Genomic DNA, 24934 nt, shown 5'->3' on the forward strand with positions numbered 1-24934 from the left:
GAGGCACTAGATCAGAGCAGGAGAAGGTCATAACTGAAGGAGAGATTGGGGACTCGCTGCTATGAGCCAAGGAATGATATCCACCTCTACAAGCTAGAAGAGGCAAGGGACAGATTCTCCCCTGGAGCTTTCAGAATGAACCAGACCTGCCAATACCTGTTTTAGCCCTGTAAGATTCATTTTGGACTTGTGACCTCCAGGCTTATAAAAGAATAAACCTGAATAATATTCCATTGTATAAATATACCACATCTTCTTTATCCATTCATCTGTTGAAGGGCTAACTGAACATAATAATAATAATAATAATAAAAAGAATAAATCTGTGTCATTTTTGGCTACAAGGTAACTTGCTACAATAGGAAACATATGAAAGAGAGAAGGTAACCTGACCAAGGGAGAGTGTCAAAGCCTTTTTTTTTTTTTCTTTTTTAACTGAGAAAGACTTGGTCTTGAGACAGATGGAGTTCTAGTGGGAGCTAGGGAGGCATAGGAACATTCTAGGAAAAGATTGGGAATATAGTTTGTGGATTATGAAACTGGACTTCCAGAAAAGCCAAAAAATAGGCCCTTTGGAAATGGGTGGAAGAGAGTCAAAATCTCAGGAACTGATGGTACTATTAAGTGAGAACATGTAGAATAAATGATTGGAAGATCAGGACAGAAGCATTTGGATGTGGTTCACGGTTTTTAATATTTTTGTGTATGGTGGACCCTTCTGCTTCTTTGGTCAAGCCTATGGACCCCTTCTCAGAATTAATTTTTCAATGTGTAAAATAGAGTACCTAGGATTACAAAGGAAACGGGTTATACTGAAGTCTAGTTCTAGCCATGAACCTTTGGAGGTCTGCAGCCTCCAAGATAAGGACCCTAGATTTAAAAGTTAGATAAAACAAGAGTCAGTTGTTTGTAAAGTAAGAGTTGGAATGAGTTGTGTGGAGAGTGGAGTAATTGCAAATGTCACATGCTATAGAGAGCGGAGGAAGGGAAGGAGTGGGAAGGTATAATAGCAGATTTTGGTAAACATGTTAGCCCTTTTCCCTTCTCTGCATAGCTATGCTTCATGGTAGGGAAGAGATGCTCAAGGTAGAGAACTACTCTCCCTCTTCTCAGTGCGGCTTCCCTAAAGGAGACCCCCATACACACAGTCCAGCAAATGTATACCACTGAGTGTGAATAGCCCCAGCTCACACATTCTAGAATATGGTTTTACTTCATTTATCCCTTGTACTCAAGTCTCAGCTCCTATCCTCACCAGTTGAATAAGGGGAATGCCCTAAAAGCTAGGCATGTTTCTCATTTTCCAGCAGTTTCCATGAGGCTCTCTCCCAACACTCTATTGCAAGAAATATTTGATCCTTATTACATCTCCTTTTTAATTTATCCAATACCAAGCTCTCAAGAATCTGATACCATCCTTTTAAATTAGTCTCCACAGAGCAATGGAAGGAGATGCCAGAGCATAGTAGGCTGAGCAAAAGGGAACAGAAGATCCAACTCCCCAGCCTCACAGCACAGGCTATCAGAACACACACTATCACTTTTTGCACCGATATCCCGATATTTGCTTTCTCACCTCATTCCTTGAAGGTCTAGTTTCCACCTCACAACAACCTTCTCTGCTCTTTCCCCTGTCACAGTCCCTAGACTCACAGGCATTAAGGAAATTATACAGGCTGGAGATGGGTATTTGGGTGAGTGACAGTGGGGGAGAGAGTGGAGGTTGAGTGAAGTTACCCGATGATGTTTTCATCATCTGCTAAGAGAAGGAAGGAGAATGGAGATGAAGGTAAGATGGAGTAGATGGCTTGAGGTGAACAAACAGATTAATTTAGAGGAATGAAAACAGTACTGATTATGAATGAATAAAAGATACTGAACAGCATCCCAATTCTGGGTATGTATCCAAAAGGATTGAAAGCAATGTCATGAAGAGCTATTTGCACAACACTGTTCATAGCAGCATTACGCACAAGAGCCGGAAAGTGCAAACAGCCCACATATCCATTGGTAGATGAGTGAACTGAATGTTGTCTATACATGCAGTGGAGTATTATCCAGCCTGGAAAAAAAAATTCTTCCACAGGCTTCAGCATGGAGAAACCTTGAGGACATTATGCTAAGTGGTATAAACCAGTCACAGAAGGACACTGTATGATTCCACATATATGAGCTATTTAAAGTAGTCCGGTTCATAGAGACAGGAAGTAGAATGGTGGCTGCTGGTTGAGGGCTGGAGGGAATGGGGAATGTAGAGTTAGTGTTTAATGGATATAGCATTTCAACTTTGTAAGATGAAAAAGCTCTGGAAATCTGTTGGACAACAATGTGAATATACCTAACACTTCTGAACTGCACTTAAAAAATGGTTAAGATGGTAAGTTTTATGTTTTGTACATATTTAAAAAACTCAAAGATGCCAAACAGAATAGTCTAGGAGAAGATGGTGAGAGAAATCTGTGGTAGCCAGTGAGCAAGATTTTATTTTCTCAATAGTATAAATGGTAGACCAAGGAAAATTGGCGTTCAGATTTTGACGGTGGCAGGGAAGGGCTGGGGAAAGGTGTTGGGTGGACAGATAGAAAAGAAAAACTTGATGATGAGGGAACTGAGTTTGTGGGTTGAGAACTGGCTAAAACAATGAAGTGATGAGATCCAGAATGCATAAATGTTAAATGAGGAACTCTAAAAACCCTCACTAAATGGAATTGAAATAAAAACATAAAAGTAAACACCCTAAGAATTCATTCACTATAGGAGAAAAAAAAATCACATAAGGCAAATGTTTTTGTTAAAAGATAAAATTTATTTGAGTCACTGCTATACAGATTTTTAAAAAATTTTTAAAGATTTTATTTATTTGAAAGAGATCACAAGTAGGCAGAGAGACAGGCAGAGACAGAGAGAGAGGAGGAAGCAGGCTCCCTGCTGAGCAGAGAGCCCGATGTGGGGCTCGATCCCAGGACCCTGGGATCCTGTCCTGAGCCGAAGACAGAGGCTTTAGCCCACTGAACCACCCAGGTGCCCCTGCTATACAGATTTTTAAAGGAACCAAAGCCCTGATAGAACTGCCAAAGAAATCTCCAAAGCCTGCATCTGTACACCAAAACTGTACAATTAAAACTTGACTCTCATAATGGAAAAAAAAAATTGTGCAAATTATAATTACTGATTAGGGAAAAGGCAAAGTATATATTGTGAGGGAAAAAAACCCCATCAAACCAAGTGGAAATGAAAGAGACATATTCAGCCATATGAGAACAAGATGCTATGATTAAAATAAAATTAGACTTCTCAACGGAAGTATTTCATAACATGAAATATTCTCTACTTGGCTTAAATAATTAAAACCACACTACAACCAGAAGTGTGTGATAACAGTAAGTATACTGATTGCATAAGAAGAGTGGCGATAGGAGGACAGCTCTTTCTAGCGCCTTCCTTAAAATGGTGTTACTTTTGGAGTTAAGGGTTTATAGCTATAGCCAGATGTCAGGCATATTGTGGGTGAGGCTTCAGAAAGTCCTTGAAGAGCATGTGGCAGTAAAACTGGGCTCCCATCTTTACTGTCAAGTGAACTTTCTTCATTCTGCTTGAGAATAACTACATATGGAAAATTATAGCTTATGAAGTCATTTCACTGATGCTGAGGTCATACGCCTAGACTTGCTGAGATGAAAATGGTTTCTTCCCAACCAATGTTCCAAATAAGAAGGCACGCTGAAATAGAGAGTTTCTGTTCAGGAGGCAGCACGAAGGGCAGGGGTGTAACTCAAAGTTTAAATAATGACAGTGTTCACCTTCTCTATGTACCAACTCTTTAAGTGCCATAACCAGTAGAGCATTAAGCCTCTTAGAAGATATATTTTTTAAAGAGGCCCCTTTCTTCAGATAACATGATCTGAAGCAAATAATAAAGTTTATATTGATAAATACAAAGAATAATAAATGAGGGAGAAATTGAAGCAAGAGTTGCATTCTTACTCATGCATTCATTCAACAAATATTTAAGTACTAGCGTTATTTTGGACGCCCCCGTGGTTTGGGTTTAGACATCACTCTGGCCTGGTCTCCCCTGTTCTCTTTTGTTTTTCTATAACTCCCTAGCACCAGGCAATCTTTTCTTCCTCAGTAACCACAGCAGTTTTTCTGTATCTTGTTTGTGGTAATTATTCTTACACTAGGACATGTAGTGTATATATTTTTTTTCTGTACTAAAATAAGTTCCAGGAGGACAGAGGTGGTATCTTTATACTTTATAGACTATGTAAGAGAAAGCAGTTTGAAGACAGATTTAAGCTTGAATTCAAACCTTTGCCTATTACTGATTCTGAGATTGTGGCCAATAGGTTAGCTTTGGTTTTCTCATCTTGGATGTTATATGCTCACCTTGGGCTAATACCTTTCACTGCGGTAATGAGGGCCGACGCAAGGCAGGAGGGAGGCTCAGCACAATGCCTGGGCATGGCAGACCTCCAAGTGCTCACCCCCACTCCTCCTGGGGACATCAGGGGACCCTTCATGTTGTCGGTCCTGTTTTCTATACTCCTCATCATTCAGTCTTCAACCCCCATGGTGACTCTTTAGTGCCATCTCCTTTCTCCTTAAATCCTTACCATCTCCTTTCCCAATCTTCCTTTCAGGTGACTGTTTTGCTTTCTAGACACTGAGAAAACAGGGTCATCGGAAGAGAACCTTCCTCACATGCATTTGCCATCACAGCTCCCCCCTGCCTTTGTCTATGCCTGCATCCTCTACCTTCTCTCCTGTTAGGGAGGCCACACTCTGATCTAAGCTCTGCCCCCACAGTTGGAGCATTTGATCCCCTCCCTTCTTGCTTACCCAGATGTTGCTCCAGCAATTCTTCCTTTTCCTTCCTGTCACCATTCCTCATTTCCTAGTAGATCATTCTCATCAGCGTATGGAAATGGCAGCCTGACTGCTGATTCTCCATTTTTAATGGATAGTTCTTTTGACCTTGTTAGTCTTGCCATCTGTTCCCTTTTCCATGTCTCTTTGTAGAAAACCTCCTTGAAAGAGGAGTCTATAGTTGAGATCTCCAATTTATCTCCTTTCATTCTCTCTTAAGCTGACTTCAACCAGGAGTTTGCCTCCTTACCCTTCACTGGAATCATTCTTGTCAAGTTCACCAACAAATCCTGAGCTGCTAAACAGAGTGGTCAGTATTCACTACTGCTCTTGGCCCGTCAGCAGCATTTGACAGAGTTGATCACTCCCACCTCCTTAAACGTCATCCTTCACGTGACTTCTACCATACCATGCTCTTGGGTGCTTCCCCTATATCAGAGGCTGCTTCTTCACCCCTTGGTTGGTTCCTTCTCATACTCCATGTCTTCTGATGTGGAAGGACCCAAGGCCTGGCACATGGACCTTTTCCCTAGCCCTTCTCATCCCCTTGTTCATCTTATTTGATCTCATTATTACATGCATCCATATGCTGACAAAGCCCATATCTATGTCCTAAAACCCATTCTCTGAAATAGACTTGTACACCCAACTGCCTTCTTGATACTTCTCCTTGGATAGCTATTAGATATCTCATTTCTAACATCTCCAAAGTGAAACTTCTGCTTTTTTCTCCCTAATCTTGCCTTTCCACATTGTCAGTCATCATAATTAATCATGATTCCATTCTTCTGGTCAGCAGACCAAAAAACCCTACCATCATTACTGCTTCCTGCCTTACGACTGTCAGCAAACCTCCTGTCACTATCTTAAAAATACATGCAGAAGCTGACCTCTTCTCATCAGCCTACTTGTGGCTACTCACAACTTCTTACCTAGATTATTGTGATCAAGTCTTCATTGGCTCCTGAGGTTCCACCTTTGGTTTCCTACACTCAGTTCTTCACACAGCAGTTAAGGTGATCATTCTCCTCTCTGCCTAAAACCATCCTTTGGTTTCCATCTCAGAATACACACCAAGGTCATTATAATGACCTAGCATACTCTATATGATGAACCTTGTTCTCCTCCTCCCTTTACCTCTCTGCCTTTATCCCTGCCCCTCTCTCCCTTGGTCAGTCCATACTAGGCCACACTGGTCTCCTTGCTGTGCCTCCAACACACCAGGTGCACACCACCTTATGGTCTCTGCACCTGCTGTTCTTTCTTTCTGGAATGTTCTTCCACTACCAGTAATAAGGCTAACTCCTTCCTTCATCCTAGTCTTTGCTGAAATGCCATTTTCTTAGTGAGAGCTTCTCTTCCAACTTCTCTAGCTCCTTCTCCTGCTTTATTTCTCTTCAAAATACATATCATCTTTTTAATTTTATTCTTAATTATTATGATAGGTATTTAGTATTTGTTGAATGGATGAATGAATTAAAAAAACAGGGACATTAATTGACAATATGAGGTAGATAAGTTAATAATCTCTGTGCATGATTACTAAAGATGTATGGAACAGAACCATACATGTTTAGCACTATGAAAATTAGTAAATATAAATTGGAGACATTTTGACATAAAAATGAATAAAAATACTTCAATTTCATTAGATACCAGTTTGTCTTCTGATTAGCTTGCTGGGTTGTATGGGTCAATAGAATATACTTCCCGTGTTTCTAAATGAAGATCTCCTTCTTTAGGGATTTGATTTGTATAATAATTGCTAGATGGAAAAAAGAAAAAAGTAAACTCTTTACTCATTGGCCATGATCACTACAAATAGGTCACAGTTGTTTGTTTTCCATAATTCCTATCACATGATAATTAAATACTTTTCATGAATGATTCATTTTGTTATCTTAAGTATCATATAAGATAATTACTATAACCCCTATTATTTGGAAAGGCCCATAAAAATAATTTACTAGGATGAGAACTGTCCAAGGCAGAAGCTGATACCAGGTAGCTTTACCTCGGATCCAAGACCTTCAGGGACTTAGAACCATGAGCCTCAGCTTGAAAAATAAATAAAAAAGAAGCTTTTATTTTAGGCTATGACTACAAACTTACCTTTTGGGGGACATAGTCTTCTGATCTGATTTAAAGGGAAGTTTTTATATTTGATGTTAAATTCAGAATCCTTACATAGACTGATAGCACTAAAAGCTTGAAATAATTTTTAAGAGGACAATTTTACTTTTACTCCTTGAAAGCCCACATGCTTTACTGTGCTTCTAAAACCACTTAGCCAAAATGAGCAAGAGAAAATAAAATGCAATTACACTATCATGTAGAACTCTGAAATAAGGTATTACAAAATTACTGAAGAAGAAAGATTTCTGCTAAGGGTACTTTAGAATATGTTGTTCATATATATTTAAGAGGTCAGCTTATAGGTAGGTTATAAGCGGTGTATGTTAAGCATGGTGTCTCCCAAATGTTTGGGTGGCTTTTAAACATATCTTGTTACTTAGACAAATTTCTCAGCGACTCTCATCTCATTTATAGAGAGTATTTAAGGCAGCTCAAGTATCTATATCAACTATCAGAAAACAAATTGAAGTCAGTTACAAACTGGAAATAAAATGAGTTAAGTAAAGCTTAGGAATGTACCTTAACATACATGTTTAGTTTGTATCAATGGAGGCAATTAAATATAGTACTTGATATAATCATATTTGTAAACATAATAATCTGCCTGGAACATCAAATTATTTGAGCTCATAGGCATTCCTAAAGTTTGCCAGTTTTCCTACATATGTTAGCCTTTGATAACAAACTTAGTAGCATAAAGGAAAGAGATAGAGACCACATTTTCTATTTATTTAAATTTTTAGTAACTTAGCTAAAAGTATTTTCTGACTTCCTGTGAGGAAACCCATGTAAATGGCATCCTTTTTTTCTTAAGACCCTCTTCTTCCTTGAATTGTATGAAAATCCTCCTTCCTAATTCTCCTCCGACCTCTGACTATTCCTTCCCTCTCCTCCCTTTTAAGCATTACTGTCCTTCTGAGACCTGTTCTCATCCCTATTCTTTTTTTTTTTTTTAAAGATTTTATTTATTTATTTGTCAGAGAGAGTGAGCACAGGCAGACAGAGTGGCAGGCAGGGGCAGAGGGAGAAGCAGGCTACCCGCTAAGCAAGGAGCCCGACTCGGGACTCGATCCCAGGACACCGGGATCATGAGCCGAAGGCAGCTGCCCAACCAACTGAGCCACCCAGGCGTCCCTCTCATCCCTATTCTTACCTTTTTTGTTTTTCTTGGTCCCAAGGCTTCAAATGTGAGTTAAATATTACCTACCTGAGCCCAGGCCCCCCTCCTGAGTCCTACATAATGGGTGCCCCAAAGTAAGAGGGGAGAACTGAACTCCTCTTTCTCTACAAAACTGTTCCTCTCCTTGTTTTGGTGTACCACTGGCTCCACTCGACACAAGTCACTCCACTCTTAATAGGGACGACACCTCTTGATCCCCATCACTGCTGCTTTGTTGAAAGCGCAGTCCTGCCCCTCCTGTTGAAAATGCCTACCTGGACATATTATTACTTTGTTTAAGATCCTACAGGATAAACACCAACTCCTTGTCATGGCATACAAGGTTTTTGATGATCTAGCTCCTGCCCATCTTTCTAGATTCCCCAGTGACTGTTAAATGAAACATTAGTTCCATGGGATGTGAATGCATTATAGGAGAAAAAGAGTTCTGTGGTCCAATTAGCTTGGGGAACTCTGGTTTAAAAATAAAACCAAACAGCTTTTTTTTTTTTTTATTGTAGGACTTTAAATATACTCTTGGTCACTGTGAATCTTCATGAGAAAAATACTGCATGTAGTACTTCTCAATCTTATTTGCTCATAGAACACCCTTTTTTCCTGAAGTCTTTCACAAAACACGGGTTATATGGTACATCATAAAACATCCTTTTGTCAACACTACAGTCTAAAGTATATCACAAGTGTAGACCCTTCTAAGACCATTGGATTATAAGAACTACATAAGCAATCTGATGTAACTGTGATGGCCCCTGTGAATTGAGGCGCCCCAGTCTGGCAGGCTTAGAACAAACTTCTCAGGTTCACAGGTGCCATCATTACATAGTTCCAATGTAACCCCTTCCTGTCTAATGTCTACACCAGGTGTTTTACAACCGTGAACAATGTGCCAGATGGCACTGATGGCACAAGCCAGGTGACCTGGCATGTTAAAGTAATTTTGCTGGCATTTATGGGTGACATGTTTGGGGTGACATGACTTGGTCACCTCCCACTGGAAGTTACCTGAGACTTGGTAAAGCTTCACCTAATTATCTCCCTAACACTAGCTTATATAGAGAGATTCAAGAACCTATGCATACAGAACATTCCCAGGTTGATTCCTGATGGTCTCATTTGCTAAAATGGCATCCTTTGCACTTATCAGAATGTTCTGACACAGGATTTATGGGTTGGAAGGGTCTTTTATGCCATCCCTACACCCAAATCTATACCACCCTCTCCTACAGTCACCATCACATACAGTTACATCAAATTGCTTACATAGTTCCTATAATACCTGATGGAAAGACAAGCCTTTGGGTCTTCACTAAAACTGCTCCTTCCACTTGGAATACTTTTTTCTCCTTGTCCACAGCATCTTGAAGCTTGCTTGAGACATTTCCTTCACTATAGAATTTTTTTTTCTGATCAAAATTCCCCATTACTTGAGCACTTGCTTTGTGTACCCACCAAATACCACATGACCTACTATGGCAATATTACTTTGTAGATTAAAATGTTTTAAAAATTAATGTTTGGGGCACCTGGGTGGCTCAGTCTTTAAGTGTCTGCCTTTGGCTTGGGTCATGATCCCGAGGTCCTGGGATCGAGCCCCATGTCAGGGTTCCTGCTCAGTGAGGAGCCTGTGTCTCCCTCTTCCTCTGCCCCTCCCCTGCTTGTGAGGGGTGTGTGTGTGTGTGTGTGTGTGAAATAAATAATTTTAAAAATCAATGTTAAAAATAGAAATATATATCTTATTTCTGCATAATAAAACACAATATAACAAAGCATAGAAACCTAGTAATATACTTAAGTAGTCACGAAAACAACAACCAAGTGAGATAAAAGATTATTTCAAGAAATAGAAAGGCTTCAGATGTTTCTGAATGGAACACATTACAGAAAAGATGTCAGTTTCTCACAGACTAATCTATAGACTTAAATGCAATCACAACATATGTTTTTTGGAAATGCCAAATGATTTAAAAATCACCTGGTTAGAACAAACAGAAGAGAATAGAAAGGAAAATCCTAAACAATTATAGCAAAGGAATTCTTGACCTACTATATATTATGACTGTATAAAGCTATATTAATTGAACACAAAGTAATTTGTGATGAAAGGACAAATCAGTACAGCAGGAAAAGAAGTCCAGAAACACAACATATCAAAATATATTGATTATTTGACATATGGTCAAATTAGGACAAACCTTTTAGAAAGTCATTTGGCGATATTGATTAGGCTTCTTAAATGTTCATACTCTTACCCTTAGTAATTCTAGAAATGTATGGTACAGAAATAAATAGATGTAGAAAAAAGTTTATTCAAAGGTGTTTCTTGTACCTTTATTATCAAAATAAATGCGGAAGCAACCCAAAATTTTCATGATACAGAAATACATAGAACAATATACTATTATATAACTAAAACGAAAACATAAAGATACAACAGATGAAGCCAAGTTTAAAAAAAAATTAAAGCAGGGGACTGTCATTTCAAAATTCCAGTCAAAAAGAGAAAAAGATAAGGAATATTTAAGATCAGATAAGAATATGCCAAAACACTTGCAGTTGTTACCACTGGGATTTTTAAATTTTCAATTTTCTAGATTTTTAAAATATATGTCATCTGAATAAACATCATTCAAATAAAATAAGTGCTTAATATTTTTAAAGTTCTCACAGAGGGGGCTTCCTTCTATATGGTACAAGACTTCTTACTGCACACTCTAACATTCATGTCATATGACTTGTACTTCTGAGTTTAGTTTCAGGCAAGAAACCAAACCTTTTGTGCCCTTTGGTCAAGCATGCATTGAACTTACCGTTCTCTGTGTTTTAATATTGTGCATAAGGTGACACCAATCAAGAATACAAGAAGTACAGAACCTGCAGAAAGACCTAGAAATCAAAACAGCAAGAATCAAATGCCAGAAAATTGTGACCTATATTCCTTTGAAGTGACTGTGGGGCTATTCCCAATGGTGGGGAAATTGTTATGGGACTTTATCCTTATCCTTTGTTAGCCATATAAATGTTACATTCCTAAATAATCATACTTGGGCTTAAGTTTTTTCTGATTCAGTCCAGTCCACATTTAATCTAAAGCACCAAACATTTGATCACAGGGGCTGCAGTCAAGTTTCTCTTGAGCTTTTCTTTCCCTTTCAGTTTTATTAATAATATTCTCATTACTGGTGTGATATTAGGAGCTCAGGACACAAGGATCCCACGACTTGGCATAACAACATTTAACTCTCAGTTGGAAAATATATTTTGTTGTTCCAGAATAAGATAGCTTATTTGATAGTACCAAATCATGCAAAAGACCAAAAGTTAACATAAACTCAACTTTCAATTGAAAAACTGGAAGTAGCTGGCTTTTTAAATAATTTATTCAACTCTATCCAAAAGTGTCTGTTTGTAATATGAAGAGAGCCTTATATATAAATATTAAAAGAGCCTTCATATTAAAAGAGACTTAAGATAACAAAATGATAATTTCCTAGGAGTTAAAGTGAAAAAGAAAAATAAGAGACAGGATATAGGGCCTCAAATTTGATATATATATATTTTTTATAAAACATCATTAGAAAATTAATTCAAATATTTAAGAAAACTTACCACTAAGAAGAGGAGCAAGTGAGGCTAAGGAGAACACAAAATCACAAAAATATTAGTCTAGTTGCATACTTCAGTGCAGCCCAAAGTCCCGCGGTAATATACCTAAAGACAACACTCAGCTTCTTTCTCTCAGAATCTCCTTAAAAAGATGTACTGAGGCCCTGGATTTCATGCACTCTTCCTTCATTTTATTATGTAACAATTCACTGGACATTTAAAAAAATAACACTGATAAGTTGGGGGTAGTTCAGGAATGAAAAAGCCAATACACTCAACTTTACAATCAGAGATTTCTCAGGTTAGAATGCAAGTAGTAATTGTTACAACAGGTTGTTCACCATATTTTTTGGAGGTCCCTGTCAAATTGGTAAGTACTTATCAATAATCAAGATTCAGCAATGGAAATCTCAGCAATGACTCCCTTCAAAATGTAAGATTAATAGCTTGATACCTTGTAAGTTAGTACTCCTCTCTATTTTCTTTTTTATACTTCCCCCATCCTCAGAAAGTTTTGCTTTTTCTAGAATAGACCACTAACTTCAAATTACTTCAAATTACCATTACTGTAGCACTGGTCACAGACCCACATCAGGTTAAAACCTAACATTGACAGATACTCCTAGCTCTCTTCTCTCCAGGGAGACAAGTATGAGCAGGGAAGACTTCTGCACTTACCTGGTGATTTGCAGACAGCCAGGGGTGGGTTCCATCCCTGATCGTCCTGACACTGGCTCTGGGGACTGCCTTCCAGGGTATACCCCTCTTCACACTCCAAAGTGACGACTGCACCATACTGATACATTTTCCCAGGCTCCAGACCCTTCTGGATTCCATTCATATACTCTGGGGAGCTACAGTTTACCTCTGAAATGAAAGAAAGCAAATTGAAGCTGGGCCATATTTTAGCCTTTTCTCAAGGAAGTAAATACTTCCCTGAATGGAAAGGTTTAGGAAACCAATTTGGTTCATTCTCAGTAAGGAAAGCCTCGCTGTGATAACACAAAAGGACATTCTAGGCAGATTCCTTCTGTGACAACCATCCATCTCAATTACCTCTAGGTAATTTAAGCCAGATTTTCCTTCTTTGTGCTTTAGTTTCTAAACTAACAGTGTTGCATAATTTTAACAGTCTCTTAGAGAGTGGGTTATATTAAGAATTCTAAATGACTGTCTCATCTGCTCTACTATAACTGTCCATAGGTGAACGTACTTCCTCATTTATTTCTTTCATCTCGAAGCACAGGGGGCAAGAGTGGGAGGTTTTCGTTTTGAATCATGACTCTAGTACTTCCCCCACTGTGTGACTTTGGGTAGGTTACAGATCTCTCTGTTCTACAGAGACCTCATCTGTCATATAGGAATAATAACGGCACCAACTTCATCTGGTTCTCAAGAAGATTAATGAGACAATGCATGTAAAATATGTACCGTTTCTGGCTTTTGGTAAAAAGTGCTTGATGAATATTGGATATTAACTCACTACCCCTATTTCATATGCACTATGTTAAAGAAAATGAAATTCTGAAGCCTTTATTAAAAAATACCCACAATTCCACCACCACTTAGAAGAAATACACTGACAAGATCATTATGCTTTTTATCAGTATTTTGTCAAATGCACACTTATTGTAACTACAACCACAGGTAAATTCAACCTGCATTTTAGTTGTTTAATTTGTATAAGTACTTCATTTTTCTATATTTAAGGGCTATATAAGTGATCACTCCTCAGATAAGCTACACCCTAAGTCATTTTTTCTTATTTTGTGGTAGACTAATTAATGTATTCATCTAACTGAATCAATCCAATTAAATGCATTTAATTAAATGATCCAATTAGTACATTTATTTGGCTATTTTAAGTTGAAAGTACCTAACTCAGTATCTGTTTGGGAGAAATTCGATTTAAAAACAGGAGAATAATAGACACCACACCTTTACAATAAGGGGCAGATTGGCTCCAGGTTCCCTCATGTGTGCAAAGAAGGAGTGCCTCTCCCACAAGCAGGTAGCCTTGGTCACAGCTGTACAGGACTGACATTCCAGGAGAGAATCGAGCTATATCTCCACCAGTATGATTTCCATTGGGTATCTTAAGCGGAGGTTGACATCCTAAGAAAGCTTAGACATCAATAAAAAAGGATCTTTAATTTAGCACCGAGGAACATATAACCAACACTGTCTGTGGGTGATAGCAATGATGAAAGAAGGTAGGAAACAAGCTAATTGGTATCCAGAAATATTCATTCCACCTAAACAAAGGAGCACTGGACAGAAATTTGCATTGCCTCCATATTTCGTATGGGAGCTGAAGAACAATGCCAAAAGTAACATAATGAAACGTCAATGGTCGTGGCCCACGATCGTAATCTATCAGCTAATAGTATTTTTTTCTTTTCTCTTTAGATAACAAAGAGGCTGTAGTTTAAGGGTCTCACACTCCAATGCCTTCAGGAACCAGAAAGTGAAGCTCCCAGATATGACAAATCAGAGAGCATCCATCCTAAAAGTGGCTGCCATTGCCTGGTTCAAGATATAGGTGTCTTGCAGGAAAACAAAGGGGGTCCCTCACTGTATTACATATTCACTGTTCATCTTGGGCTATGCAGATTCACTTCAGATGGGTTTCACTTAGGATGAGATGGGTTTGACTTAGGATGAGACTACTGTGCTAGCCAAAGAAAGCCATTCTGGTAAGCTGAATTCAGTTCTTGGGGCACCAATTGGCATCCTCTGTTATAGATAGTTACCAACAGGAATAAAACTGCCAAATGATAAGTAAAATGACAAGAAAGACAAATCGATGGGTTTGAAGGCCAACATTCCCCTCCGAAACCCAAAGTTCTCTTTTTGACTGGTTTCACAGCCTTAAATATCCAATTATCAAGCAATATTATTGCCAAACACTTGCCCTCCCAAAAGTATGTGGTTTTTTTTTTTTTACTTCTAAATTAGTAAAACGAATAAATATTAGAGACTCCATAAATTTGGAAATTAACCATTATCTTCTCAAGTACGTTTGCTCAACACACCTGGAAAGGGAAAAAAGAAATCAGATGAGTGGACAAGGAAGGTATCTTGTAAAACAATGTGATTGCCTTTTACATGTTTTCTGTAGTTTGAATGGTCAATGCAGATTCAAAGCCCTTTTTCTTCATTCTGGGTAACACCCCATATTTTATTCCTTAGAGTATCTTACTTTTTTTTTTAAAGATTTATTTATTTATTCGACAGAGAGAGGGAGAGAGCACAAGCAGGGGGAGTGGCAGGCAGAGGGAGAAGGAGAAGCAGGCTCCCCGCAGAGAAGGAGAAGCAGGCTCCCCGCAGAGCAGGAGAAGCCTAATGTGGGACTTGAACCCAGGACCCTGGGATCATGACCTGAGCCGAAGGCAGTTGCTTAACCAACTGAGTCACCCAGGTGCCCTATCTTACCCTTTTTGATACAAGTTGGTACACCTGGCACCCATTTGTTATTGGTATGACATTTAATCACGTGACTGCCGTTCATGATGAAGCCGGGATTGCAGGCGACATATATTGTATCATTGTGGGAATATGAAGAACGAGTTTTGTTGAGCTGGTACCCATGTTTGACTTCTGGGCTAGGGCAGTGAATTACAGGAGGAGATTTTAAGCACTTTGGGAGAGGTTCAGTCCAAGATCCATGTCCATCAGAATCACTTATGCATCGTATATTTTTCTCTCCCAGAAGAGAGAATCCTTGGTCACATTCATAAGAGACTTCATTTCCATATAGAAAGGGTTCTGCCATCACGCCCCTGGGCCTTCCGTTGTCAATTGTGGGTGGAGGCGGACAGTGAATTACTGCAGAAGAGATTTTAGGAAATTCTGCTTCAGCTAGCACACCAAGGTGGACAGTCTTCAGTCAGGCACAAAAGAAACTAGGCAACTGCACGTACTACCCCGTAACCATACAATAATTTAGATTTTTTGAACCCAAATGATGCTTCCTTTAAAACAGTGTTATTAAATTCTCTATGTGAGTAATACATACTCATTTCAAACAAATTCAGAAAACAAAGTATTAAGAAAGGAATAAATATAGCTATGTTCCCATAAACTAGAAATATAGGCCATATATGTAATTTTTTTTTCTTAAATCTTGAGCAGATGTACGGCAAATACTCAGTTCCTACTTGGCCACTTTTTTTCCCCAATGCCAGTGCTGACCAAACACAGAAAGATTTTTCTTATCTTATGTACAATGAAATAGAACACATACACTATTGAGGTAGTTATAAGGCTAGTTCTTCAGCGATCTTCCCTCTCTAACTCCCTACTGTCCCACCAACAATTTTTTTCTAACTTACCTTTACAGAGTGGAATCTTTTGGAACCAAACCCTATTCTCAGCATCTTGACACTTCTGATAAGTATGTCCAGTCAACCAGTACCTAGAGAGAGATTATAATGCATTTCTTCTTCCCAGCATCACATCTCCGTAACCTAGCTTCCTCAAACCACAGATACAGGGGCTCTTCTAAATAAGAGCTTTGGCAGAGAAGAGCTAAAACTCTTGGTCCTTCAAGCAAGAAGACTACTTTAGACACAGAGTTTTCCACAGCAAAGCCACTTTCACATCAAGAAAGAACTGAAGGGCGCCTGGGTGGCTCAGTGGGTTAAAGCCTCTGCCTTCGGCTCAGGTCATGATCCCAGGGTCCTAGGATCGAGCCCCGCATCAGGCTCTCTGCTCCTCAGGGAGCCTGCTTCCTCCTCTCTCTCTGCCTTCCTCTCTGCCTACTTCTGATCTCTCTCTGTGTCAAATAAATAAAATCTTAAAAAAAAAGAAAGAAAGAACTGAAGAGAGAGATGTTAGTTTGACCTTTGGAACCCCACATTCTCTGTGAGTGTGATAATGAGGGATGTCTAGAGGGAGTCAACAAGTCAACGTGAGGACAGAATTAATGCACAAAATGAGGTGGAGATCCCTTTTCAGAATGGACCATCTCATACTCACCCATCTTGACAGGATGTATTAACTAGTATCACATGTGAATGAATGGGAAGCTCTTGAAAATCTTCTCCCACAGGTTGACATGGTGCTTCTAAAAGAGCAAAGTTTGAATTATTTATGCATGCCTGATATCACATAGAAAAACAACTCTGCAACTGAAAGTACCTTCACACCGAGGGGGAGAAGGACTCCAATTTCCTGAAGGCATACAGTGAATGGATTTGTTTCCCACAAGCAAGTAGCCAGGGTCACAGGTGTAGTCTACAGCCATCCCAGAGACAAAGAGGACCCTATTTCCACCTGTATGCCGACCATGATGGAGCCCAACAGGTGGCTGGCAGCCTGAAGAGAAAACTCCCCACGTAAATACCAACAACAGCAACAAAAGGAATTTGTACTCAAGAACATTAAGTATACAACATCTGACAGCAGACAATCTTCAACTTTTAAACCAAAGTTTATGAAGCTCTAATTACCAAATGTTTTCTGCTCTTTTGCAGGAACCAGGCACCTTTAAAAAGGTCCTCTCGAAAACCAAGAAACAGACTCTTAACTATAGAGAACAAACTGATGGTTGCCAGAGGAGAGGTGGGTGGGGGATGGGTGAAATACATGATGGGGATTAAGAAGGGCACTTGTGATGAGCACTGGGTGTCGTATGGAAATTTTGAGTCACTAATATTACACTATATGTTAACTAACTGGAATTTAAATAAAAACTTGAAATAATAAAAAAAGAAAAGGTCCTCTCATTATCTACCCTGAATAGATCCCTGATCAAGGGGGCATTTACATGAAAAACATATAAAAACCACATAGGACATTTGATCACAGAATGAAAGAAATGGGATAGTAATCTGTGTACCTTTGCCTTTTTCTATGACTCTAGTTTTGGGATGGAGCTAATAAATAAGAATAAAGGAGTAAATACCTCATTTTCCCCCTTGGGTCTTTACCTTTTTCACAAACTGGTATTTCAGGATCCCAGGTGCTATCAGCTTTGCAACGAATCTGACTGCTGCCCTTCAAAGTAAATCCATGATGACACTTGAATGTCACACTGTCATTATAGAAGTATGGGGCTTCCTTCCCAGATGTCTTGTATCCATTTTCCACCTGGGCAGGTACACACTGAATGGTAGGGAGGGAAAGTTTGCAGACAGGGGCAGGGCCACTCCAGATGCCCCTCTCTTGGTCATTGCTTGTACAATGGATGGTACTCTCCCCAATGAGGTTGAATTCCACTCCGCTCTCTGGCCCAGGGTTGCATGTGTAGGTGACCGTGGTTCCATATGGAACATATTCTGAGGAACTGCCTGTGTGTGTCCCATCAGAGATGGCAGGAGGTGGTGGGCAGGTGATTTCTGGAGAGATGAGAATTTACTGTAGAATTCTGTTCCAGTATTATACACCAAAGAGAAGAGACAGAGATATCAAAGAAGAGAAATGGAGACACCAAAGAAGAGAAATGGAGACACCAAAGAAGAGAAATGAAGCTGGTTATGAACCTGTAGTTATCAGGTTTCCTGGAGGATATGGATGAGTTTTGATGATAGAAGTTATATCAAAGCTCATTATGTATATGAGCTTATTGATTTAAATAGACATCATAGCAAAGATTTTTAGAATGGAAGTCTTTGTTACAAGTGAACACATGCCCGGCGATGGGTATGAAGGAGGGCATGGACTGCATGGAGCACTGCGTGTTATACGCAAACAATGAATCATGGAACACTACATCAAAAACTAATGACATACTGTATGGTGACTAACGTAACACAATAAAAAATAAAAAATAAAGTGAAAAACCAAGTAGATAATAATTTCAAAAAAATAAAAGTTAACATGTTCATCAGTATCATATTGTGAGGCAGTGAAGTCCAGTAGTAAATTGGTAATAAAAATAATTGTTTTTAAAAGAACCAATAAGTGAATAAAAGGCATGGGGGGTGGTAGAAGTAAGCTTTTCTGAGTACAGTCTTTGTGCTGAAGTGATATGATAGGTTAGCCAAGAATCACTGTCAATTGAGCATCTACGTTTGACAGGTAATTTTCTCATCCACGAAGGGGGGATAGTACCATTTAATTTTAATAACATTGACGTCTCGAGTTTCAGTTTAACTTTCCAGATAAGAGGCTGGAATTTCCAAGAAGTTACCTAAATTGCCCCAGCTCAAATTAAGCAATAGAAACCGAATCTGAGTTCAGATCCCACACTAATCCCCTCTCTCTCCACTAAACTACAGCATTCCCCCAATTAAGGATGGTGGCTCATATACTCACTGTCCTCATTATTCTTAAACTCCCAAATCACAAAAGAGAATCGGAAATACATTTAAATTGATTGGCATGCTACGAAGTAGAAAGCGGCAACAGCAGAAAGACAACAAAACCATGTGACTAGAACAGTTGACAAAGTTAATCGAATAGAATCTAATCTTTGTATTCCCATAACATGGCCTCAAACAGAAATCTCCCAGGAAATGTGTACATTTCACACTGTGTCAGGTTCTCCATCACTTTTGCTGCTCACCTTCACATAGACGATTCTCCATAAACCAAGGAATCGCACCTTGGCACTTCTGATAAACACTCCCACCTAACCGGTACCTGGAGACAAAGAGTCATGTCATTTTGCCATCTGGAGACTACTAAAAGCAGACTCCCCACTTTTAGGACAAGAAAAAATAGGGACAAATATGTAGCCAGCATCAGCACCACCCATCCATTGCACAGGCAGTGTTTCCATACATGCAACCACAGCACAATCAACCCTTCTGGGAATAAGTGACAAGGAAGGCTCTTTGAGATAAATGCAGACAACAGAGCTTGTAGTGTGCACTAATAAGCCAGACCTGGTTCAGGCTGAGACATCCCTCACTCACCCTTCGTCGCAAGAAGAGTTAACATCTGGTCTAATAAATTGATCCTGGGGTTTGTTAAAGACTTGCTCTTCTATAGGTTCACACTCTGCCACTAAGAAAAGAGACCTGGATGAGAAATCAGCTCAAGGCAAACTCAAAACCACAAAATGTCTACATTCAAAGCCTGGCACCTTTGCATTGGGGGGCAGTGGGTGTCCACACCCCCTCAGAGGTGCAACGGATGGATTCTTTTCCCACGAGCACATAGCCAGGGTCACAGCTGTACTTTATAGATGTTCCTGGGTCAAAGCGGACCATGTGTCCATCTTCCTTCTGCCCATTGAGGATTTTAGGAGGGGCTTGGCACTCTGAAGGAAAAGAAAATTTTTCTTATATAAACAACAGAAAGAAACAAGCAATTATCATTAATGTGTAGCTCAGTTTTGGATAACTTTAGATCAGCAGTTCATCTTTTTTTCATTTCTGCACTTAGGGTGCTGAAGACTTTGTTCAGTTCTAATTCTTCTCCTGTCTTCTCTCCTTCCTCCTTCCTCCTTCTTTCTTCTTTCTTCTTTCTTCTTTCTTCTTCTTTCTTCTTTCTTCTTTCTTCTTCTTCTTCTTCTTTTTTTTTTTTTTTTAAAGGAATCATCTCCTGTGTGTTTAATGGGATACATCCCTGGAGTGGGGACTTTGCTTTCTTCCCTTAAAAAAAAATTACTATTGAAACAAACAGTATTTTTTTCCCCTAAAGAAATAGGCAACTCTGTGATCCTTAATGCTTTTCCTCCAAGGATACTCCCACAAAATGAAGTAATAGTGGTGGGGTGATGTTAAGAAAAGCTACATAACTTATATTCACTATACGTAGTAGAATTGAGGGGACTAGAAACTGGGTAAGTCCTTCTTAAATCCATAACCCTATCCTCTAACACTTAAAAATAATCAGCAGCACCTTCTCTGAGTATTGGAATACTCACCCTTTTCACAGACTGGTGCCAACGGCTCCCATGCGCCTTGGGCAGTACATCGGATTGCCTTGCTGCCTTTCAGGGTGAAGCCATATGAGCAAGAAAATACCACAGTGTCATTATAGGAATATTGTTCTTTCTGCCCAGATGATATTTGGCCTCTTAGGATCTGGGGAGGTGGACAATGAACAGCAGAACTAGAAAGTTCGCAGCTTGGGGCAGGGTCACTCCAGATCCCAGTCTTCTGACTGTTGGTGATACAATGGATAGTCTTCTTCCCGATAAGGTTGTAGCTCACTCCTTTTTCTGGGTCTGGGTCACAGGTGTAAGTGACTGTGCTTCCATATAGAATATTCCCCGAAGAGCTTCCTGTATGTCTTCCATTGAGAATAGAAGGAGGTGGCGGGCACAGAATTTCTAGAGAAATTAGAGAGAAATGACAAGACTGCAGTTATACTGCAAATGAAGAATGCCTCGAATGTTGCTGTACCACGGTGCCCTCCTAGGCTCAGGGACAGTGATACTTGAATCTGTAATATACAGATCAAGACAGCTATAGCAATATAATGTTAAAATTATGATTTAGAACTTTTTTCTTGAGTATATCTACTGGGGTGATCCTCTGATTTCTTCTACTGAATATACAATCCCCTTTTTGTGCCCCGCCTGGCTGGCAAGTCTACAGAGCTTTCAGAGAAAGAAGAGCCTAGGAACCCTTTTTCCCTTGAGTAACCAGGGAATAAGGAGGTGGCTGAAGGTTGCTTTAGTGAAAGACCATACTCCTCCAGATGTCTATGTGAGATCTCTGCTCTATCAAATTCTGTATAGTAATGACTAAACAAAAAGCTTTTACTTAAGCCAAGAATGAAGTGTTCTGTTCAAGGACCAGGGTAGTCATTGCAAACCACAGTTTTCTAACCTACCTTTGCATACTGGCATTCTGGTCCAAGAAGCCTGCTGTCCAGCAATTACACATTGACTGGAAGGTTGGCCTTGTAACCAATACCTGGAGACAGAGGGGACTATTAAGCAGTAGCTGTTGCAGAGCAATGACCTCCACTTAAAATCCAAGGCAAATTCACATAACTGATGTGTATCAACCCCCTTCATAAGCATTCTCTCTCCCAGCCTCACCGTAGGCTATCCCTGGATTCTCACAGAGGAGCCTTCGGCAGTTGTCACAGCTCACACCATGCACACATAAACCAGATGAACTAAATCTCCAAGGCCCTCCTGACACTCACCCTTCATTACAGTCAAAGTTCACAGTTGCACCAACCCGAAGACTTGGAGGGCTCTTTATCCGTCCATTGAGAAATGGTCCTGGGGGTTCACACTCTGCCTCTAAGGAAATAAGTCAAAGATAAGCAAAGTGTGGCAAATAACAGAATAGCCCAAATTCTGTTTTTAAAATTTATTTATTTATTTGAGAGAGAGCATGCGCATGAGTTGGGTGGGAGGAGCCAAGAGGGAGAGAGAGAGAGAATCTTGAGCAGGCTCCACAATCAGCATGGAAACAAACTTGGGGCTCAATCTCAGGCCCTGAGATCATGACTAGAGCTGAAATCAAGAGTCTGGGGCTTACCTTTTCAGGTGCCTCAGAAAAGTCCAAATTCTTTTTTTTTTAAGATTTTATTTATTTATTTGACACACAGATAGAGAGTGAGATCACAAGTAGGCAGAGAGGCAGGCACAGAGCAGAAAGCCAAGAAGAGAGCCTGACGTGGGGTTGGATCCTAAGACCCTGAGATCATGACCTGAGCTGAAGGCAGAGGCTTAACCCACTAGCCACCCAGGTGCCCCAAGAGTCCAAATTCTTAAAATCGGTTATAAATGTAGGTACCTTTACATGTGGGAATAACAGCACTCCACTTTCCTGAAGACAAACATCTAATGGTCTTTTCTCCAACAAGCAAGTAACCAGGTTCACAGCTATAAGACACAGATAATCCTGGGGCAAAGGGGCCAAACCCCTCCCCTGTGTGAGATCCATTGGAGATGGCGGGAAGCGGTGGACACTCCTGGGGGAAATCTTCATGCACACACATTAGGAAAAAGGCCATCAGATGATTCATCCTTCACAATCTAGTTTTTGACTTACACAGATCCAAATATATGACATATGATCTATGATAACCAGTCATCATTAATTTTCAACTCAACTTTTTAAAGATCGGACAGGTGTGGCTTAAGTATATGTGTTTTATACCACAAATTGTACATTTTCATTTTTAGCTACATGAATTACATTTGCCTTTAAAAAAAATTTCAATTACCAAAAAAAGCTCATCTTCACCCATACTCTCCTCCTACCCATAGCCTATTCTCTGCACCAAAAGTAGCATATTACTATTTAGGGTGTAATCCTGCCAGACATTAGTAACATACCTTTTGGGGATCCTATATGTGATACATATATACACATATAGCACGTGTATGTTCATGTACTTAATACATATTACTCTATGCCTTTTCTTTGCTTAATAATCGGTCTATATTTTTCCATGTCAGTACATATAGATCTATCTAAATCTTTCTAAAGGTTTGTTTTCCATGGTCACCCCATTTTGTGACTCTCTTAAGGCCTTCCCTACCTCCAAGATTATATACATGTTTATAGATAGATCCATATTTTTCTAATGATTTGACAGCCTTTTCAACTCAATTGATTTAGACCTGATCAATACTGTTTTTTTTATTAAGAAAACAGCTAATTTTGATGGTATAATCTTTGTCAAGTATATATATTGCCTGGCATATATATATGCATGCCAGTCCCTGTAATTGAATAATTGAAATTCAGTTTTAGGTTTCAACAACAACATAAACCAAACCAAATGATAAGAAAATGGTTTTCTTTTGGGAAAATGAAAATGAGTGGGTCCTATTTTCAAAGTTAATTGACCTGAAATGCTAGGACTTCCTAGGTGACTTGGACAATAGCGGACCACCTTAGAAAATATTCATAGAGGCTGCAGATAACAGGGCATCGTTTCTGCCAGGATAGCCCAACAACTATTCAAAGATGAGCTTCAAATCCATTGGGTATATTTTGCTATTAGATCCCACATTTCTTCTCAATTTAGCAGTAACCCAGATATGTAATTTAAAACCATCTGATTGCCACATCCCAAACAACTCTGACCCCCAACCTTGTGAGGCTTATTCCATTCAGTTATCATTATTTTTTATTCTACTGATGTTTGTTGAATAAACATTTACATCCTTCTAGGACTAAGTAAAAACAAGAAACCATAATTTTCACCTTTTCCCTCCCCTCCACTCCCACCATTCACATATCCACATTATTCTTCCTTCAAATAAAAACTTGATCTGCAAAGAAATGCAAGGTTCCAGCCTCCCCACTTAGCTTTATGTTTTGTTTTTACTTACCACTCTCACAGGTGGGTAGTGGTGTTGGCCCCCAGGTTTTATTTGCTTGGCACCAAACAGATTTGTTTCCTTTCATGGTGAAGTTGGTATTACAGGTAAATGTCACAGAATCACCATGTCTGTATGGTGGTCTAGATTTTTTATCTCTGTGTCCTCCTGGTACTATGGGCTCAGAGCAGAAAGAATTTCTATTATAAAATTCACATACGGGAGCAGCTTTATCCCAGATTCCTTTCACTTGGTCTTTACTTATACAAAAAAGGCTTCTTTCTCCAATGAGGCGGAAGGCACTAAAACAAGAGTACCTTACCACAGTGTTAAGATTTACGGGACCAGAAGAATAACTATTCCGACCATTTTTGATAGGAGGAGGAGGGCCACAAGAAATCCCTGAAAAGTAAACAAGGAAATACGTGGTCATACTAATTCTGACAATGAAAAGATTTAAATTTAGATGAAAGGTCCAAAATTAGGTCATGTCACTTTTTCCGAAACAGAAATTTGTATCATTTACTTCTTACTCATAGTCTGTCCTTATCCCCAACCTCTCAGGATCTTACCTTTCTCTCCATCTGCAGCAAACAAATCAACTGGTCTATAAACACCACGCTGACCAACAGTAACAATGAAACAGAATTTATCTAATAGTTTAGAGTCTTATCAATTTTTATAGTGAAACAAAAGGCAAAGAGCACATAAGAAGAATCTTAATAATATGTTAATCACATGTAGGGAAACACCACACACTAATGAAATTTGGCTTTAATAGACTTAGTTTTAAATCCCCCCTGTCATTCAATAGCTGTGTGACTAGGCAAGTCTTACCCTCTCTAAGCCTCAATTTCTTCGTCTATAGTACAATCCAAGCTAGTTCATAAGGTTACAAGAAAAATCCAGTGAGATAAAAGTACCTGAAAATTACAAGAATGATAACTAGAACATGC

The 24934-nt window shown here is 39.3% G+C and overlaps 2 protein-coding genes across 2 annotated transcripts in view; both read right to left on the minus strand.

Annotated features, from left to right (window-relative positions):
- CR1 (complement C3b/C4b receptor 1 (Knops blood group)) overlaps positions 1 to 24934 on the minus strand; it is a 193589-nt gene that overhangs the window by 155517 nt on the left and 13138 nt on the right. Inside the window, 9 exon segments of the mRNA XM_047705076.1 lie at positions 17927 to 18129; positions 19299 to 19375; positions 19651 to 19741; positions 19821 to 19997; positions 20607 to 21014; positions 21521 to 21603; positions 21842 to 21941; positions 22441 to 22629; positions 23991 to 24380. Coding sequence (XP_047561032.1) covers positions 17927 to 18129; positions 19299 to 19375; positions 19651 to 19741; positions 19821 to 19997; positions 20607 to 21014; positions 21521 to 21603; positions 21842 to 21941; positions 22441 to 22629; positions 23991 to 24380 — 1718 coding nt within the window.
- On the minus strand, positions 2999 to 15050 carry LOC125086030 (complement receptor type 2-like). The gene is made up of 6 exons (XM_047705075.1): positions 13727 to 15050; positions 12467 to 12655; positions 11792 to 11815; positions 10993 to 11068; positions 6526 to 6634; positions 2999 to 3720 (listed from the first exon to the last, which is right to left on the minus strand). Exons 1-5 carry the CDS (start codon positions 13830 to 13832, stop codon positions 6541 to 6543), a joined length of 489 nt encoding a protein of 162 aa, XP_047561031.1. The 5' UTR covers positions 13833 to 15050; the 3' UTR covers positions 2999 to 3720; positions 6526 to 6540.

This window comes from Lutra lutra, chromosome 15 (genome assembly GCF_902655055.1).
Source record: "Lutra lutra chromosome 15, mLutLut1.2, whole genome shotgun sequence".
NCBI lineage: Eukaryota > Metazoa > Chordata > Mammalia > Carnivora > Mustelidae > Lutra > Lutra lutra.

Excerpts from the sequence above, each read along its gene's own strand:
- LOC125086030 (XM_047705075.1), bottom strand. The coding sequence starts at position 13,832 with ATGTCAGTCCTGTACAGCTGTGACCAAGGCTACCTGCTTGTGGGAGAG. Across the intron at positions 11,816-12,466 it reads GGCTGTCTGCAAATCACCAG|CCTCACTTGCTCCTCTTCTT; the intron begins GTAAGTGCAGAA and ends TGTTCTCCTTAG. Across the intron at positions 11,069-11,791 it reads ACTTGCTCCTCTTCTTAGTG|GTCTTTCTGCAGGTTCTGTA; the intron begins GTAAGTTTTCTT and ends TTTGATTTCTAG.